The following is an 18,908-nucleotide window of genomic DNA, read 5'->3' on the forward strand; positions in this document are numbered from 1 at the left end:
TATACGTAGGGTTCCATCTCAAAACCAATTGGCAACCCCATGTTCTTATATATGACTCAATTCTCTACCATTTATTCTATGTGGGACAATGTCCACAATATTCCCCCTTAAGATGATGGCTACTTTTTGCTCATCAATCTTGAACCATATCAGAGTGGACATGGTCACTATCTGTATAGGTGCGGATCGGATAGGATCACTTGCCTGCAAGGGATATGGCTCTGATACCATGTTGAGAATTATGAGGTTCTATCTCAAAATCAATTGGCAATGAGTAGAGTAGCCCATGCTCTTATATATGGCTCAATTCTCTATCATTTATTCTATGTGAGACAATGTCCACAACATAAGAGTTACTGCAATATAAGAGATAAATTTTTGTCACAACAATAAAGGTTCTTTTGATTTTTAATATCGTTTTTGCTTAAGAATAATTGAAAATTGAATCATTCTATAAAGATAACTTCTGTTTATAGAAATTTATGTAAAGTGGACCGTTTTACCAGTTTCCAAAATTTTTATTTCTTTTCCTCCTAATTAATTAATTCTTTATTATTTTTAGCTTCTCTTTCGTATTTGGACACCTCCTCCATGGACTATGAACACAAAAAATCAAAAAAAAAAAAAAAGAAAATAGTGAAAAAAAAGTAATCAGACTTATGATCAACGAAACCCTGATACTATATTAGTTAGATAATGCAGAAAGAAATGAATAAAAACATTTCTCAGCGATAGTAACGAATGAATTACACAATAAGATATTTATACAAATTGTAACTAAAAAGAGTTACAATTTGTTACAATAAATAGCTAACCACACCTACTACTAACTCTAACAGAAAAATAACAACCTAACTAACTTTTTAATTTCAGTCTTAATAACTATGTGTGGGATTAAAATTGAGCTCATATGTATTAGTTAATCACTTTAGTCTTTTTTTTTTTTATTTTTTTTATTTTAGTTAAGTTGTTACTTAAGCTCGTTCTTGAGTCATGTTGGCCATCTTAAATACTTGTACTCTCAATTACAAACTGTGAGAGTTGAAAATTAGCGAGAGGGAGATCAGGTTAGAAAGAGAGAAAAACTATTACCTATAGTTTATATATATTGGTAGTGATCCTCAATAAATAAGAATCACTTATTCTCATTTTCTCCCATCAAGAATTAAGAGAGTAAACTATAGAAACTCTTAGTTTTGTTTTCTTAAAAAGTTATTACACCTAAAAAAATCATTTCTACCAAATGAATTAAGATAATCTCTATCAATAAATTACATCTATGTGTGAGTTTTTATTCTCTTCGAAGTATTATCAAGGAATTTTTTATAATATTAAGATTCTTTATTTATACATTTGTATCAGGTAGCATATGCGTATAGATTTGAATTGAATGTTTACATAGTATACGAATATTATATAAAGTTTGAACAAGTAGAAAATTGCTCAATTTAGAGATGAGTAAGTAAAAACATCAAAATTTATGAGTAGAGTTTTTCTTTTTTGAACAATATGGGTATTATTATTATTATTATTATTGTCGACCAAAACAAACAAAACGTAATCATTAAATATAATAATAATAATAAAAATTAAAAAAAAAAAGAAGAAAGTTTCAACACACAATAGCAAGAAAATCATGTATCATAAATATGGGACACCAAATCTGAAAGATTAAGTCGGTTGCATAAATACATAACAAAGATAAAATTACTATTTTTATATATAATATATCTAATTCCCCAATCACAAAGCAATTTCCAATACACCACACACCTATCAATTTAATCTATCAAAATCAAAGCCCCACAACTGTTGATGAACACATTACATTTACACTACAAGCTGCTTTTAAATATAACTATTTATTTTTGTTTTTGAGTGGAATAAATATAACTATATTGAGTGAGAAATGTTGGTGTCAACTATCAATGAATATCAAATCTCATATATATTTCAATCTTTATAATTTTCAATTAAAATATATAAGCATAATTTCCAACGAAGAAAAAATATGTAAGTCTCCCTGTTAAATTAATTATCAATTGTTATAAAATAATATAATATAATATAAAGTAGATGAGAAGAAAGAAGAAAAAGATGAAGAGAGAAAGAGAAAGTGAATGAGAATTTCTGAGTTGTTTATTCCAATGGGGTGAACCCCTATTTATACAAATACAAGAGTGAGATATTAAGAAACTAAGAAAAAGGGAAACTAAAGAAAAGAGGAATGTTGATTACAATTCATGGTAATAAATAAAAGATTTGGACATCCACATAATTATTAATATTTATAACACTCCCCCTTGGATGTCCATAATAATTGCCTTATTAAAAATCTTGCTGAAAACTTGAACAAAGGAAAAAGAGTATAGTGTAAACTAACTCCCCCTCAGTTAGGCATTTGTGGAGATCTTCTAATCGACGAATTTCGATCTTGTCTGCCGTCTTCTCAAATGTTGATGTTGGTAATAACTTTGTGAATAAGTTTGTAAGATTGACACTTGATTGAATATGTTGAACACCAATATGCATTTTCTTGAAGCGTATAAAGAAGAATTTCGTGAATGTGTTCTAACTCTATCGATGTACCTCCTCTTAGTTGAACGATGCAAGCAGTATTATCCATAGAGAATTGCTTGGGTTGATACTTCTTTATTGAGTGCAATTCATATGTTTCCCGAATATGCTATGCCAATGATCTCACTCACAGACATTCTCTACTTGCTTCATAAAATGCAAGTATGTTAACATGATTTATAGTTGCCTCGTTAAAAATCTTGCCAGAAAAACCCAGTAGGACAAAATCTGAGCTAGGGAAAAGAGTACAATATATATTTCATATTCATAATTATTTGCAAGTTGCCTCGTTAAAAACCTTGCCAGGAAAACCCATTGGGACAAAACCTGAACTAAGGGAAAAAGAGTGCAACATGAATATGTCTCCCCCTCATGCACATATGATCCATAATTCTTTTGGTGATAATATATCTCATAAGATTATTGTTATCACTTTTAAAATATCACCATATATAATCTTTGATCATATATTTTCTATAACTCTTCCAGAGTATGTATGGACTTCTAAATTATAGATAAGGGGTTCGTGGAACATTAGTCTTTATCCAACTAATTGTATCATTCATGTGTGTACACAATTTTGTTCATACGAAAATTTAAAATTTCAAGTAGATATGAACATAACACATTAATGGTACTATAAATTTTCATTTGTGACAATGATGGTATTCCAAGACCATATATTTATACCATCTTGTTTTATGATCTTAATTTCCATATCAAATGATCATATATCTATAATTCTTGATACATATGAAGTACTTCAGGACTTCAATACTAATGAACAAACTTTATACATTTAATATTTCTCGATATACAAAAGAAATAAAAGTTTGTTTTGTAATTAATCAAAAACTCTTCAAGAGTCTATCACAACGTATAATTTACGTATTTATACTGCATAGACAACCATACGTATTTTTCAAACAATAATTTACTTACATGTCTTTATTTCATACAAAGATCTTTGTCATATAGTGCGCGCGACTTAGAATTTATATCACTTAAGACATGTATTAAATTCTTCTAGAATTTTTAGATAAGGCTTATTTCAAATTCTCACTATATTAGGAGCTCCAAATAAATAATCTTTTGTTGCAACATTTATGTGATGCTTATAAATTCTCATAAAATATATTCCAGGCTATAATCAAATCATGATTATATTTTCTCAATATTTAAGCCTTACTTCAATCAATCTCATGTCTATGCAAACTTTGTACAACAATTCATTATGTACAAATACATATATGCAAATTTCTCATTAGAAATATTTATTTGCACACCCTACAGGTCTTACTTCACTTTATGTGAGTAAATTTACCTGGACTGCGTCATAATATTTTGGCCAAAAATCAAAATGTAAGTCGATGATTCTCGACAAATCTAATATCATGATCCTTGCTATCTCATGTTAGTTTATTGCATATGCACACATTCAATATTTATTGTCGACAAAAATTTCAATAAATGATAATTTCCTCCCATATTGACATAACTTATAGATATCTCTTTAAATTACATATTTTCAAATATGTTTATCATTTATAGGTACCTATAACGAATCACTTCAGGGATTCAATTATGATTAAATGTGTTATGTCTAACTTCTCTTGGGAGTCTCTTCGAGTACCGTTTTCATCACGGTTATCATTTTAATACTTTATAACATTAAGGTATCTCCATGAGTACCTCTAGATTTAACAACTTCAGGGCAAATCAAATGAACATTTACTAATAATTTCTATATTGTTCATTTACGCTTCAGGCGTTTTCAACTCATTCTATCTTAACTTTGAGTAATATTGATTTGCAGTTGGTATATATCATTTTGAACTATATCGTTCTTATAACTTTGTGCAAGGATCATTTTTCAAAAATTATCATCGATCCCAACTGCTTCTCTCCCCCTGATCGAGAGAATTTTAAGAAATTGTGATATCTAATAATAAAAATACACCTGTAGGGATTTCAATATATCACAATGAATCAATATCTATTTAAACTCATATATATTATATGACATTGAACTTCAGGTTCAATAACTTCAGTTTCAAGTTCAATACTTATGAACTTAATTCATTTCTAAGAATGAGTCATACGTGTATAATTAGAAATACATAAATTTACACATTTTGTAAATGCATGATCATATAATCTTATTACATCGATAAGAAACTATGCAATAAAAATCTAACAATAGCTCAAGATTGTTAAGAAAATATAATTTAAATATTTTCTATGTGCAAATATATGCACATTCTTCTTTTGAGCCTTGTAAATTAACAATGAGAAGAATCTTCTGGTTCTTCAACAAAATTTAGTCAAATTCTTTGACAATTTATTGCATATGATTGATCATGTCAAAATAATTCAATTAATGAACTTCAGGTTCACTATAATTTGTATTTCAATGAAACTTTCAAAGGTAATGTAAATTTATTACAACATAATCATTATAAGTTTCATTTTTATATACACGAATAATATAATTATATTATTCTCCAAAACATACACTCTTCAAGAGTCACTATTATGTTTATCAAACTTTATATTTCTTCAGGAATCACTATCATCAATTCAATGATGTGTATAATGTAAAATGTACATGACAACTTCATCATGTTGTTATAATGGTCAAATAGATATAACCATAATATATCATTCATGTTTCCTGGTATCTTTTTAACAAGTCGTCTAATTTATTAATAGACTATTCATCAGTCTAATTATCATGACTTGATATATTATATATTTAAATGTACAACCAGTACATATAATAAGTTATTTCTTATCACTTTCATAACTAGATAAAAGTTATACATCTAGGTACATACAAAAATATTTTACTACTCAAAGTAGCAATTGTATGTAAGACTTCTTCAGGAAGCTTTTCAAATAATCTTTTTGTGATTCTTTATCACTTTGATTATATTGGATCACTAACAAATATTAGTAAATTATATATCCACTTTTGGGAATATGCAAACTGAATTATATAGTAACTATATATATACATATCATGTACCAACAATAGTTTGAAACTATTGATTTCAAGAAATAATAAAATATGTATATATTAATTTGTTTCTGGCATTACCAATATATGTGAAATCTATATTCTTTGAAATAGAATTTCATGTCTATTCATTCTCTTCAGGGAATGATATTTAAATATTCTAAATGTACAATAAGTTTGTACAATTCACATTCTATTAAATAATCAAGTATATTTTTATCTTGATTATAACTGTGTCCGTACTACAGGTACGCGACCACTATTATTCAATTCCACACATGATAAATAGATTTCATGCACTTTGATTGTGTGTGGTATCTCATCTTTTGGTTGTTTCCACTTTCTTCTAGAAATATTTGAGTAAATAATGCCATCGATTGTTTAAAATCATTACATTCACTTCGGGGAATGACGTTGAACAAGTAGAACATTATTATAAATTTTTTAAAAATTTATTACTTGTTCATCCATAAAAATATAAGAAATTATTCAACAATTTCTTTTACGATATTTCAAAGAATATATGAATGCAATTTTTGCATAGTCTCCAAGATATATGCAAAATTTAATCTTTAATATATGTCAGATTCAATAATTTCCAACATTGCAAGTAATAACAATGTATAATAACATGACTAATACGAGGAATCTTTAAAAGTAATTGACTTCAATTCGTATCATTCTCTGCAGGGAATGATGAACAATAAATACATGCCTCTGTATTTAAATAACATTAGTCATGATCATTGTTATTCTTATACTTTATGTTTCAATGCAATTTTCTTAACATTCTTTTTAGGTATTCAAAACCCACTATAAAATTGCATCAATAATAATCATTTTTAATGATTCCTTAGTTGTATTCACATAAATACAATCTTTTTTTTTTTTTTGACAAATATAAAACATTTACTTCAGGAAATGTTTGTCAAAATCTATATTGATATTAGATTACTTTTCATTGTCCTCAAAGAATACAAGAACATATATATAAATATGTATTCATCTCTTTCATTATATATCCATCAACTATATAATGAATATTACGTTTGCATAATCTTCAGGATATATGCAAGATTTTATTGAGGACGCATAATCATCAGGATATATGCAATATTTTTATCAAGAATGCATAATCTTCAGGATATATACAATTTTTTTATTGATGATGCATAATCTTCAGGATATATGCAATATTTTATCGATGATGCATAATCTTTAGGATATATGCAATATTTTTATCGATAATACATAATCTTTTGGATATATGTATAATTTATATAGATTTTCTCTATCATATCATAGGCCCACATATATTGTAAATATTACGAATGATAAAAACATAATATATATATATATGAAATTAATAATAAATATATAAAAACATATACATACATATATAATATATAGATATATAGATAAAAATAAAAAGAAACCAAATAATTCTTGAAATTGTTTCAGTCAGATGAGTATATATATAAATATATATTTAGTGTATCGTGACTTTGAAACAATTCAAGAACTTTAACAAAATACTTACATTGGGTCTTAGGCAGAGACTCATGCTTGAAGCTTGGGCAGAGACTCGTGCTGATAACGTGTTATAAAATAATATAATATAATATAAAGTAGATGAGAAGAAAGAAGAAAAAGATGAAGAGAGAAAGAGAAAGTGAATGAGAATTTCTGAGTTGTTTATTCCAATGGGGTGAATCCCTATTTATACAAATACAAGAGTGAGATATTAAGAAACTAAGAAAAAGGGAAACTAAGGAAAAGAGGAATGTTGATTACAATTCATGATAATAAATAAAAGATTTGGACATCCACATAATTATTAATATTTATAACATCAATAATGATAAACTATTTTTTAAAGTGTATTTCTTTTTATATATAGAAGTATAAATATTATTTATGATTTTATGTTTTTGCAGTAATTATGTATTTTTTATTTTATTAAATAATAATTTAAACATTATAATTTTTTTTAAATAGAATAAAATAATATTTTAAACTTAATTTTTATCAAAATAAAATTTAATAATAATTTGACATCGAGATTTTATGACTAGAATGACTATATTTTTGCATTGTTTGTGCTATAAATTGTCTTTATACTGATTACTAGGGGTGTCCACAAAGTATCCGATCCAATCCAATCCGCATGATTCAATCCAATCCAATTCGCAAAATGCGGATAACCGCACTTGTGCGGATTGGATTGGATTGAAAAATCTAAAATCCGCATTGGACCTCAAAAAGTAACCGATCCAATCCAATCCGCACTTAATTATATATATTTTTAAAAAATTATAATATATAATATATATTAATTAAAAAAAGACACAAACTTTTAATTTCTTAATTTTTTTTAGTAACATATTGAGTTGGTGCATTTTATTTATTTTATAAAAAAAAAAAATACAAGAAAAATAATTCTTATTCACATAGATACATACACATAAAGTTTAAATATATCTATACTGCTTATTTATTTTAGTAATAGATACATATAGATTTTAGTGTAAATCTAAAGATAAGTATATATATTGATATATGTATATTGGTTTAATTTATATATAAATAGATATGGAAATAGATTATTATTGGAGATTAAGAAACAATAACTTTTTTTTTTAAAATTTTTTCTATGAAATATTAAATAATTTATTATTAAAAAAATAACCGATCCAATCCGCATTATTGCGGATTGGATTGGATTGGATTTAAACTCTTATGCGGATCGGATTGGATCCAAAATATGAAATCCGCACTTAGTGCGGATTGAATGTTGTTTGACCAAAAAAGTACAGATTGGATCGGATGAACACCCCTACTAATTACATTAAAAAAATTGATGAAAATTAAGCATATGGTACTATTTTGTACCATTTAAAAAAATATAGGGACCGATTTATTATATTATAATAACATAGTGAATTTGATTAGTAACTTTTGTAAAATAAATGATTCAAAATTTATCATATATATATAGTATTGTAAAGCAATATATAAACTTAGGTAGGGTGTGCATAAATTGATCCAATGTAATTATAACTGACCACTCTAATTATAATTGACCGTCAAATATTAGATATCTAATTGTGATCAAATCGAATTAGATGTTATTTTTGAATACATAATTGGATCAGATCGGATGTTGGATGGGGTATCCAAAAACCCAATATCCAATTGAACTTATTAGTATTTTCTTAAGTTAAATAAGTAATTAAATTTTATATTGTTACATATACTTTAAATATATATGTATATATGAAAATTAATATTAAAAATTACTTTTTTTATTTTATTGGATTGGATAATTAATATTAAAAATTTACTTTTTTTATTTTATTGGATTGGATAATTAATTAATATTGAAAATTTACTTTTTTTGATTATCCAAATCCAATAAATACTATATCTAAAAAAATTAAAGGGTTCCGACACAATCTAAAAATAGTACTCGATCTAAAATATTAGGTAAATTCTAATTAATGCAATACATTATTATCAATGTAATATTTAGATATTGGATATACATGAAATACATATTTAATAATGGATAGAACCAATTTAATTCAACATCCAATAAAATAACTGGATCAATCGGATGATAAAATATATATAACATCAAATATATAATTGGATCAAATCTAAATATATATACCTAAAAAAAATATTAATAAATATGATCGAATAAATAATACTCATATTCTAAGCATATAATATTTCCACAATCGATTTATCTTTTCATTAGTTTATTTATTATAATTTCACATGTAAAAGAATTACATTTTACCTCACCCCACCAGTCCACCACTAATCAATCAGTGGAAAATTATATATTTTATTTACCCTTGGTGTGTTATTTCACTCTCAATCAACATCTTATTTATGGCATTAAATAAGGTAATCATTCTGATATGATCAATTTTAAAATGATAAATGATAAAATTTAGAGTAAGTTTAGTTGAGTTTTCAGTTTTTTAGTTTTATAGAATAGAAAACATATTTTAATGGTGTTTGTCCAATAAATAATAAATAAAAGAAATTATATTGTATACTCATCTTACTTATTTTTTTTATTTTTTATTTTTATCTTCATTTTAATATTCTTTAAGATATACTCACTTTTATAGATGATGTCCCTAGTAAATCATGTACTACACTTAAGTGTAGGGCAAAGATATATTAAGCAACCCACTCAAGTTGGTAAATTTTAATAAAATATAATATGAGGGTATTTTTAATTAATGAATAAAAAAAAAAAAAATTATTCCTCAACTTATCCCTAAATAATACTCATATTCTATGCTTATAATATTTCCACAATTGATCTATCTTTTCATTAATTTATTTATTATATCTTCAGTGAAACAATTACATTTTACCTCACCCCGCCACTAATCAATCAGTGGAAAATTATATATTTTATTTACCCTCAGTGTTATTTCACTCTCAATCTACATCTTATTTATGGCATTTTAAATAAGGTAATGATTATGGTATGATCTATTTTAAAATGATAAGTAAATTTAGAGTTGTCTTTTCAGTTTTCAATTTTTAAAATTGTATTTTTAAAAGTGAGAATAGAAAATAGTTTTTTGTCATTTAAAAATCTAATGGTGTTTGCACAAGTTTTTTAAAACTATTTTTAGATTTTTTCTTACAAAAAAAAAATAATATTTTAATTATACCATGACATGAACCTATTCGGGTTCGAGTTCGGGTTTGGTTCTAAGTCTAAGATCTAAGTATGTGAGCAAAAATAAAAAATATAATATGTTAGATAAAAAAATTATTTTTGAAAACTGAAAACAACATTTTGATGTTTTCTGTTTTCTAGTTTTTTAAAACTCGATTTTTAAAAAACTATTTTTGAAATTTTTTACCAAATGACCCCTATTAGTTTTTAAAAATTGTTTTCTATTTTTTAAAACTGAAAACAATTTTTAAATTATGAAGTCAAACAACCTATTGGTGTTATTAAATTTTAAAATTAAAAGAAAATCTTTCAATATTAGCAAACATTTTAATTATATTTTCTATTTGTAAATAAAATAAAATATTTCATTTTGTTTTTGAGTCAATTTTGTTAAAAAACATAACATAAATAATTTGTGAATCTAATTTTTCTACTTTTATTCTCACTTCCCCATTCAAGATGAGTAGCAGGTCCATTTCTCTTTGCAGAGTCTCGAGGCCTGATTTCTTAAGAATGTTGAGGAGGACATGGTGGAGGAGTCACGGTGGTTCTCTCATTATTCTGAGGTCGTTTAACATCAGGGGGATGCCCCATTGGTTGGCGCCGTCGAGCTCGAGTCCTTCTGAGCTCTTGATTAAAGGTATTTTCCCTTTGGGAGCCCTCCATGCTCGGTGTTTGCCTAGTGCCTGATCAGTTACCATGTGTAGTTGTAACGCCGTAATTAGAATTAGGCATACTATGACAACCAGTAATATAACCTAACCCCGCTAAACTGGGATTATTAGAAAATAAGAGTGAAAAATTTATACTTTGATTACAATGGAATAAAAACATAACTTGTAATAATTTAAACTTTACAATCAATCCAAAAATACAACATGTTTCGAGATCCCATAACTTTTCGTAAAATATTACAAGTTATCTTACATGTTGACCTAAGCGGCAAAATCTGATAATATAAAATATAACCATTGGTAGACCACACCCCGCTTGGTCTAGTTTGGCCCGAACATGTACAATTCATCGTCAAGCTCTCGTACTCATGGCTGATTACTAACAGATTTACCCTTTCTTGTTCTCCTTTATGTTGTTTGGTATTAGGAGTATATGTGGAAGGATGGAGAGTAAAATAAATATTAAAATTACCATTTTATCATTTTTAATACAATTATATATTATTTTTTTAAGGGTAGAAAAGATATTTTGTATAATTTTTTTGTCTTTTTCTTGAATTTCCTATGTTAAGAGGGATTAAAAATAGTGTGTTTGGAGGGAGACCCTCTCCTTCCATCTCTCCTCTCCCTTCTTCTTTCCCTCTTGCCAAACAAAAAGATTCTCCAATCTCTCTATCCCTCTCCCTCCCTCCTTCTCTCCCCTCTACCAAACATAATGTTAATGTTGGAGGAAGGATTCAAAAATTTAAGACCTCCTATTAGTAGGAACTCCTATTAGTAGGAAGTAGTATAAAATTACCACCTCATATTAACAAGCTTATAAAAGGTGAAAAACCCATGTAAATTTAGTACGCTAATTTTTTTTAGTATATATATAATATATATTCTTTATTCATAAACAAAATTGGTAGGTTTTCTTAACTCGTATGCTTCTCTCTCATTTGAATTATTGTAATTCAGCCTTCATACAAGTAGGATATGTATTATAGTTATATTGTTCTATTTACATATACACATCTCTCTCGAGTTGAATTAAATTTTAATTTTAGAGCATATATAGACGAAAAAAGAAATTCAGGAGAGAATAGTTTTACTTGAGAATGGTGGAGATGGTGAGCTTCTATGACCAAAGGATTTTGATCACTTTGGCTTTAGAATTCTTAACACAATAATATTTGTATACATGCATGTGTACACATTTGTTTTCTTTTCACTAGTGATCAAAAAAGTTTATAACCATTAAGTTTTTCATAACAAAGTTTTTGTGTAGTCGAGATTTTCTTTGATATTTTTATATATGTAGCATTATTCTGTTTTGCATTTTGATTTGTAACCGTAATGATGAGCACTATTATTTTAGAGTAAACATATATTTGGTATTGATATGTGTTTATCAAAATAATAACATAATTCTTTATATAAGTTTTATACAATATCAATACATTATTATGACTAAATTACTTCAACAGTGTTATAATAATTTCATAACAGAACGACACCATTAAAAAATTGGAATACTTCCAAGAATGGGGTGATGATGATGGATCTAGGTTTCCAAATCCCACCCACACCAATGGATGATTCGGTGGCTTTGCCCGGACAAGACACCACAGCAGTGTGTTGTGTTCAAATTTTAACCAGTGGATAGAAAGTGTTTCTCTATTAGACAACTACTTGATAACATAAACAATTATTCTTTCATATTTTAATAGCCACTTCAACAATGATCCCTTGTTTAGCATATTTTGAATATGAACCACTCAATTATTGACTGTCACCCACCAAAGATATCATTTTCGTAATCATTATTTCTTCTATAGGAAGAGCACTTGGGGACAAAATCTTTCAACAAGTAATCTTTAACACAATTAACAAGAACTAGCAAACCAATCCCTCTTTGAAATCACAGCCGAAATTCACTCCCTCTAATCCCCTTTATAGTACACCAATGAATTATTTGTCCAAAAGAAAAAGTTAATAGAGAGAGAAGCAAGCTCACAAAACTTATACTACCCTTTAAAATAATTTTTGAAAAACCCCCAATTGGAGCTGCAATGCGATAATAATGTCATGACTAAAATGGGTAACATAATACTGAGAGCATGATAGGCTTCCATCTCAAAATGAGGGGAACAATGGACTAACTTGTTTTCTCATAACTAAAACAATATTTTCGTACTCTTCTTATGTGGTACACTCTAACAAACCCCGGGTTCTTTGGCACTCCTTGCTAACTTAGAGAAACACAAATTTCCACAGTAACTTATGATCATATCATCTATACTAAGAACTAAGAAGTAAGCTGACCTCATGAGTACGATTGTAAATTAATTACCAATAATTCCAACATGTACAAACTCCTTCCTAGAAGTGGTGAAAGCAATTTGAATCTCAGACTGATCACTCTTTGTGCGACATTTAATACAATTTACTAATTGTTCGACAATCACCACAAAGTTTAAGGTTCTTTGTTATTCGGATAGGTGTTCCAGCAGTGCTGCAGTTAGGCCAAATGCAATACCTAACTATTCATTATTATGTGAATGCAGCATATCCCACCTTAACTAATTCTTCAGCAACATCTTGCAAATGAAATTTGTACCAAGAACACAGCCTGCCAGTTTCAGCATCTCATTCAAGTTTTTGAGCATTTCATAACTCTCCTTGGAAAAGGATGAGTCTCATCTCCACAGTTGAGTTTTGTGAATATTGTTATCCACCTCAATCTATGGCCAACCAAGAACTTTCTTTAGCCTAATCTGACTCTTGAGATTCGTAAATTATATCTTTCGAATGTCCTGCATTGTGGGGCTATAGACTAAGAAGTGAATTTGTTGCCTTTTCTGCCAGGTCTTATGTCCATGGATTCTAAATGCCCAAGGAAAGCAACCCATATGTGTCTTCATGTTTCTCAACTTCCATGCTCTCAGCAACAGTAATGGCCTCATCAAGTCTCCCCGCACAGCCTGAAAGAGGACTCGTAAGCTTTTCCACATAAATCGTAACAACACATAATAGGGTCTCAAACGAGCACCACAAAGCAATTCAACTCCAACACATGTTTGAAAACAATGTTATGAATAAATCTATCATTCGAAGCATTCATCATAGCCTTGGAAACCCTTATCGAAAACTAGTGAAAGAATCTGTCTGGCCTGGGAAACTCTTCTACTGCAAATCAGCAAATAGATTGCAAATTTGGGGTGGGGTCCATATAACAAGGAAAATGATGTTTTAGTCTTTCTCGAAACTAGGTGTTTTGTAAGTTGAGTTGAGGAGTTGTAGTTTCCGCCATGTTAGGAGCTGTAGAAACCAAGCAGTAGCAAAGAAGCTTCTCATGACAGCAGTAACCTTAAGCTGAGACCTTTCAAAACAAGATTGATTCTGTTTAGTTCCACCATCCCAGCCCACGGAAAGAAACCAACCAAAAAGTAATGGTGTATGTCAAACCGCTCCTACGCTACAAACCCCACCGAAATATCCTCCACGGGGTGCCATTTTAAATTTCATAAATGTGGTTCAAACTTGCACCACAGCACCACCTGATTGTTCATTATTTATCACAAAATTTTAGCAACCCGTAAAAAATGTACTCACTTTAATGAAGTCATCGTGACTATACCAAGCCACTGAGGCTCTACAATTTAAAAACTGTTTTCTGTTTTGCAAAATTGAAAATAGTTTTCAAAAACTAATAAGAGACATTTAGCAAAAATTTTTATAAACAGATTTTTAAAAATAAAAAATTAGAAAACAGAATGTTGTTTTCAATTTTCAAAAATAATTTTTTTTGTCTAACATATTATACTTTATATTTTGCTCACATATCCTAGACCCGAACCGAAACCATACCCGAACTTGGACCCAAATGGGTTAATATCATGGTATGGTGTTAAAATATTAATTTTTTTCCTAAGAAAAAATCTAAAAATAATTTTTAAAAATTTGTGCCAAGCACCATTAAATTTTTAAAATGACAAAAAACAATTTTCTATTCTCACTTTTAAAAACACAATTTTAAAAACTGAAAACTGAAAAACACAACCAAACAAGCTCTTAGTTTCCTTGACTTTTTAACTTTTGTTTATGAGCAAGACCGAATGGTGTTAGACTTAACTTAATGGGAAACACTAACCAAGTGACATTTTATATTTTATTTATGCTATTTTCTCAACCCAATGGTGTTAGACTTGGCTTGGATGCCAACCATTCAATCTGGCTTTTAAATTTTTAATCCAATAGGTTTTGCCACTTTTTAGAAAATAGCATAAATATAAAATCAGAACAGCGAGTCGTTAAGAAAATATCACTACCAAGGCAATGAATTAAACCAGGGCCTTATTCCATAATTGTGCCACATAAATTGAATCAGAGTGGGGACAAATTAGATCTATATCCACTCAAAAATTATGAGTAATATTTCTGTACGGTAATATACTAGGAATATGAAGTAGAAACTCAAACCAGAGAAATTTCATATGGCATCAATTTTGGGTGCCATAATCTCTAGAAGTCCCTTGGGATTGTCCACATGAACCCAGTGGCCTGACTTTGGAAGTACATGAGCTGTGACTTTTCCCTCTGACGGACCTCTTTCTAGAGCTGAAAGAGCTTCGAGTCGCTTAATGGTATCCTGGTCCCAGCTATCACTTTCCTCGGCACGCACAATATCTATCTCCATACCTTTCGGAGGGTGCTCTAACAGAGTCCAATATGACTTCTCCCTACAAAATTTGCCATGACTCATCGTACTGTATGCTATACAGACTCCTAAAACTACCATTTCAACTATCTATTTACTTCATCATCTATTGAAATGATTTTGTAAGTATGTCAAGACCAAGGATTACCTGTAAGACCGTAGCATCCCAGCTGCGCCATCAAGATTAAATGCCCATGTCATGTTGTCTCCAGATTTCTTGAGGTTGGTGCCTATCCATTCTGATAGTGACTTTGAGAACCCAAGTCCAATAAGGTGATTTACAAGCCACCTGAAGCAATCAAAAACAAGAAAAGTTAATGAGAAAGGCATATCATGAAGAAACAATAAATTTAAACCAAAGCAACAATTGAGATGTTATTGAATAAAGTATTTACCCATGTCAAATTACTTTCAATGAAATATAGTAAGTACCAGTAACTATCCTCAAAGTGATGGAACAGAACAGAAGTCAGTTATAGGACTTTGGCAATATGAATTGGCATATATGCGGCAACAAACCAAATCAATGGGAAATTGAGCTTCCCAAAACTAAATTTGAATCCAATAGCATGTAAATTGGTCAACTAATGAGGTCCAAGATTTTGTTGGAAGAAAAACTACACGATTGCAGGGGATCACCACAAGCATGTGAAGATATTCTCAGGGCAGTGATTTGATGACAATACATTTTCAAAGGGGAAATTGAACCATTTTGGATTATAAAAATTAACAAAAATTCCTATGCTATAAATTTTCCTTCTGATATGGGTTTTTCTACAATCTTCAAGAAAGCAGGCATATATCACTATCTGTCAGCTAAGTTTTATTTGTCTCTTCCAAGTATGAGTTTTATTTTCTCCCAAGGAGGATTGACTGATGTAGGAATTTCGTAGATTAGCCGTGTGTCATCGGTATTATATTGGATTTCTTAGTCTTTTAGTAGTACTTTTTCTGTAAAGGCCCATTATACATTGAGTTTCAACCCATTTCTCGTCAAAAGTAATAAGTATATGTCACATTTCTTAAATATTCCAACTTCTAGAAAGAGTCTTAAATTGCTATCACTCTGATGCACCCAATGGGCACTTTCCTACATCATAAGTTAAATTAAACATTAAAATTTACAGCCCATACACTAAGATAATAGTGGTACTATATCTTATGAGAAAGATGCGACAACCAACTCAATGAGCTTATAATTTTGACTTGAGTTGTAGTTTAACTTCCTTAGACTCTAGTGCTCACACTCATATAAACTTTCTTACAACCATCAGATGATAAATAACCAAAAAGCTCTCGCCCGTATAACAGAGTTTAAGCATGGGATATGAAAGTAAAATTTATAGCAAAAGGAAGAGAAAAATCAAGCATATGAAACCAGCATGGGTGCAAATAACATTATACCAGAAAAAAGAGCTTTACTTTCGTGAAGAAACTGTTGGAGGTATACTCTGCAAGGTCTTCAAAACATTTTCTACTTCTCCTTCATCTTCAGGTTTCTTTACTCCTAGAAAAGAATCGAGTACCCACAGCTGTTCTGCGTCAATATTTAATAAAGGGTCATCAACTTTTTCTTCAAAACACCAAGCAAGTGGAATACTGTCCCAAACACAAGTAACCAAACTAAAGTTCAACCTAGGCTTATAAGGGAGTATTTTGTAAAAATAGTCATTACGAAAAAATTAGCAAAACAACCAAGTTTGGTCGCAATTATAACCAGCCTTTCAAATTCATACAAAAGCCTTCAACTTCTCATTCATTTTTCACAATGATTAAATAGCCATTTTCAGGTACCGATCAAGCTTTAATGCAAGAAGTTTATATTTCAAGTGGTAATTTAGATTCACAACATGAAATTTGTCATTACAAATCAACATTTCTAAAACTACACTATTAAAAAAAAAAAAAAAAAAAAAAAAAAAAGGAAAGAAATGGGACCTGTTTAGGCAACACAGCAGATTCTCCATAGTCACCACGAGCACAGTTCTCCACATACTGCAAAGCAACCTTACCACCCAAAGAATGGCCTACAACAACATCCGGCCATCTCCAACCTTGAGACTCAACTAAATTAGCTAAGTCCTTAGCGGCATTAGTCAAATCATGAGGAGGGTTAAGACCTTCCACCTCCGCTGATCTCCCATGGTTCCTTAAATCCACAAGCACCGCTCTCCATGCTTCCAATAAAAAATAATAAGCACAAATGAGCTCCAGTTCGTATCACTTTCAAAATAAAAAATCCAGAGAGAGAGAGAGAGATACCAGATGGATTTGAGATTGTGGAGAGGAGATTACGAGAGAAAGTTTTCCAATTTCGGCCAGATCCCAAAAGGCCATGGATAATGAGAGCAGTACGGTGGTAGGGTTGGTCAGTTGATACTCGGACCTCTTCGAAGGCTAGGGTTCCTTTGGATCTTTGTGGTGTGGTGAGAAAACGAGTTAGAAGTGTGTTAAAGATAACAGATTTCTTTCTGAGGAGACTCGTCGCCATGGCTGGCTGCTACATCAGAATAATAATAAATTTAAAAGAAGAATATGAAGTAGAAAAAGGAAGAAACGATCGAACAGAATAAAAAAAATGAAAAAAATGACAGCTGTGGGATTTGAACCCACGCCCTTTCGGACCAGAGCCTAAATCTGGCGCCTTAGACCACTCGGCCAAACTGTCTTCTATGCAATTGTTAGTTACATACAACTCATATCATTTCCTTAACCAACTACTTAATAAACTCTTCATTGCAAAAAAAAAAAAAAAAAAAAAAACTACTTAATAAACTGTATTTATTTATTTATTTATTTTAAAAGACCACTACAGTAAATATGGGGGACGAACATCACTGATTGTTATCAATGTCTTGTGTCGCTTTACGATTAGCTAACGATACTTCTTAAGAATTATTGTATTAAACTATATGAAACTCGATATTAATAGTAATATTTAGGGGTGTGCATAAATCGATCCAATCTAATGAGAACCAACTTATCCAATTAAACCGACCGCCAAACATTGAATATCCAATTGTGATCGGATCAGATTGGATGTTATTTTTAAATATCCAATTGGATCGGATCGGATGGTGGATGGGGTGTCTAAAAATCCAATACATCCAAAATCCAATCGAACTAATTAGTATTTTCATTTAGTTTGAATGAGTAATTAGATTTATATTGTTATACATCAAATCTATATGTATATATGAAAATTAACATTAAAGTTTTACTCTT

The 18,908-nt window shown here is 29.4% G+C and overlaps 1 protein-coding gene, 1 long non-coding RNA gene and 1 other non-coding gene across 3 annotated transcripts; all 3 read right to left on the bottom strand.

Annotated features, from left to right (window-relative positions):
- Nucleotides 1-13,484: 13,484 nt before the first annotated feature.
- Nucleotides 13,485-14,811, bottom strand: LOC133030181 (uncharacterized). The gene is made up of 2 exons (XR_009684040.1): nucleotides 14,450-14,811; nucleotides 13,485-14,345 (listed from the first exon to the last, which is right to left on the bottom strand). It is a non-coding gene; the product is annotated as an uncharacterized LOC133030181 (long non-coding RNA).
- Nucleotides 14,812-15,276: 465 nt separating this feature from the next.
- Nucleotides 15,277-18,315, bottom strand: LOC115701177 (uncharacterized). The gene is made up of 5 exons (XM_030628899.2): nucleotides 17,946-18,315; nucleotides 17,622-17,860; nucleotides 17,106-17,215; nucleotides 15,832-15,972; nucleotides 15,277-15,705 (listed from the first exon to the last, which is right to left on the bottom strand). The coding sequence occupies exons 1-5, from the start codon at nucleotides 18,172-18,174 to the stop codon at nucleotides 15,456-15,458; spliced, it is 969 nt and encodes a 322-aa protein (XP_030484759.2). The 5' UTR covers nucleotides 18,175-18,315; the 3' UTR covers nucleotides 15,277-15,455.
- On the bottom strand, nucleotides 18,272-18,351 carry TRNAL-UAG (transfer RNA leucine (anticodon UAG)). Its single transcript has one exon. It is a non-coding gene; the product is annotated as a tRNA-Leu (tRNA).
- Nucleotides 18,352-18,908: the final 557 nt, after the last annotated feature.

Source organism: Cannabis sativa, chromosome 8, assembly GCF_029168945.1.
Source record: "Cannabis sativa cultivar Pink pepper isolate KNU-18-1 chromosome 8, ASM2916894v1, whole genome shotgun sequence".
NCBI lineage: Eukaryota > Viridiplantae > Streptophyta > Magnoliopsida > Rosales > Cannabaceae > Cannabis > Cannabis sativa.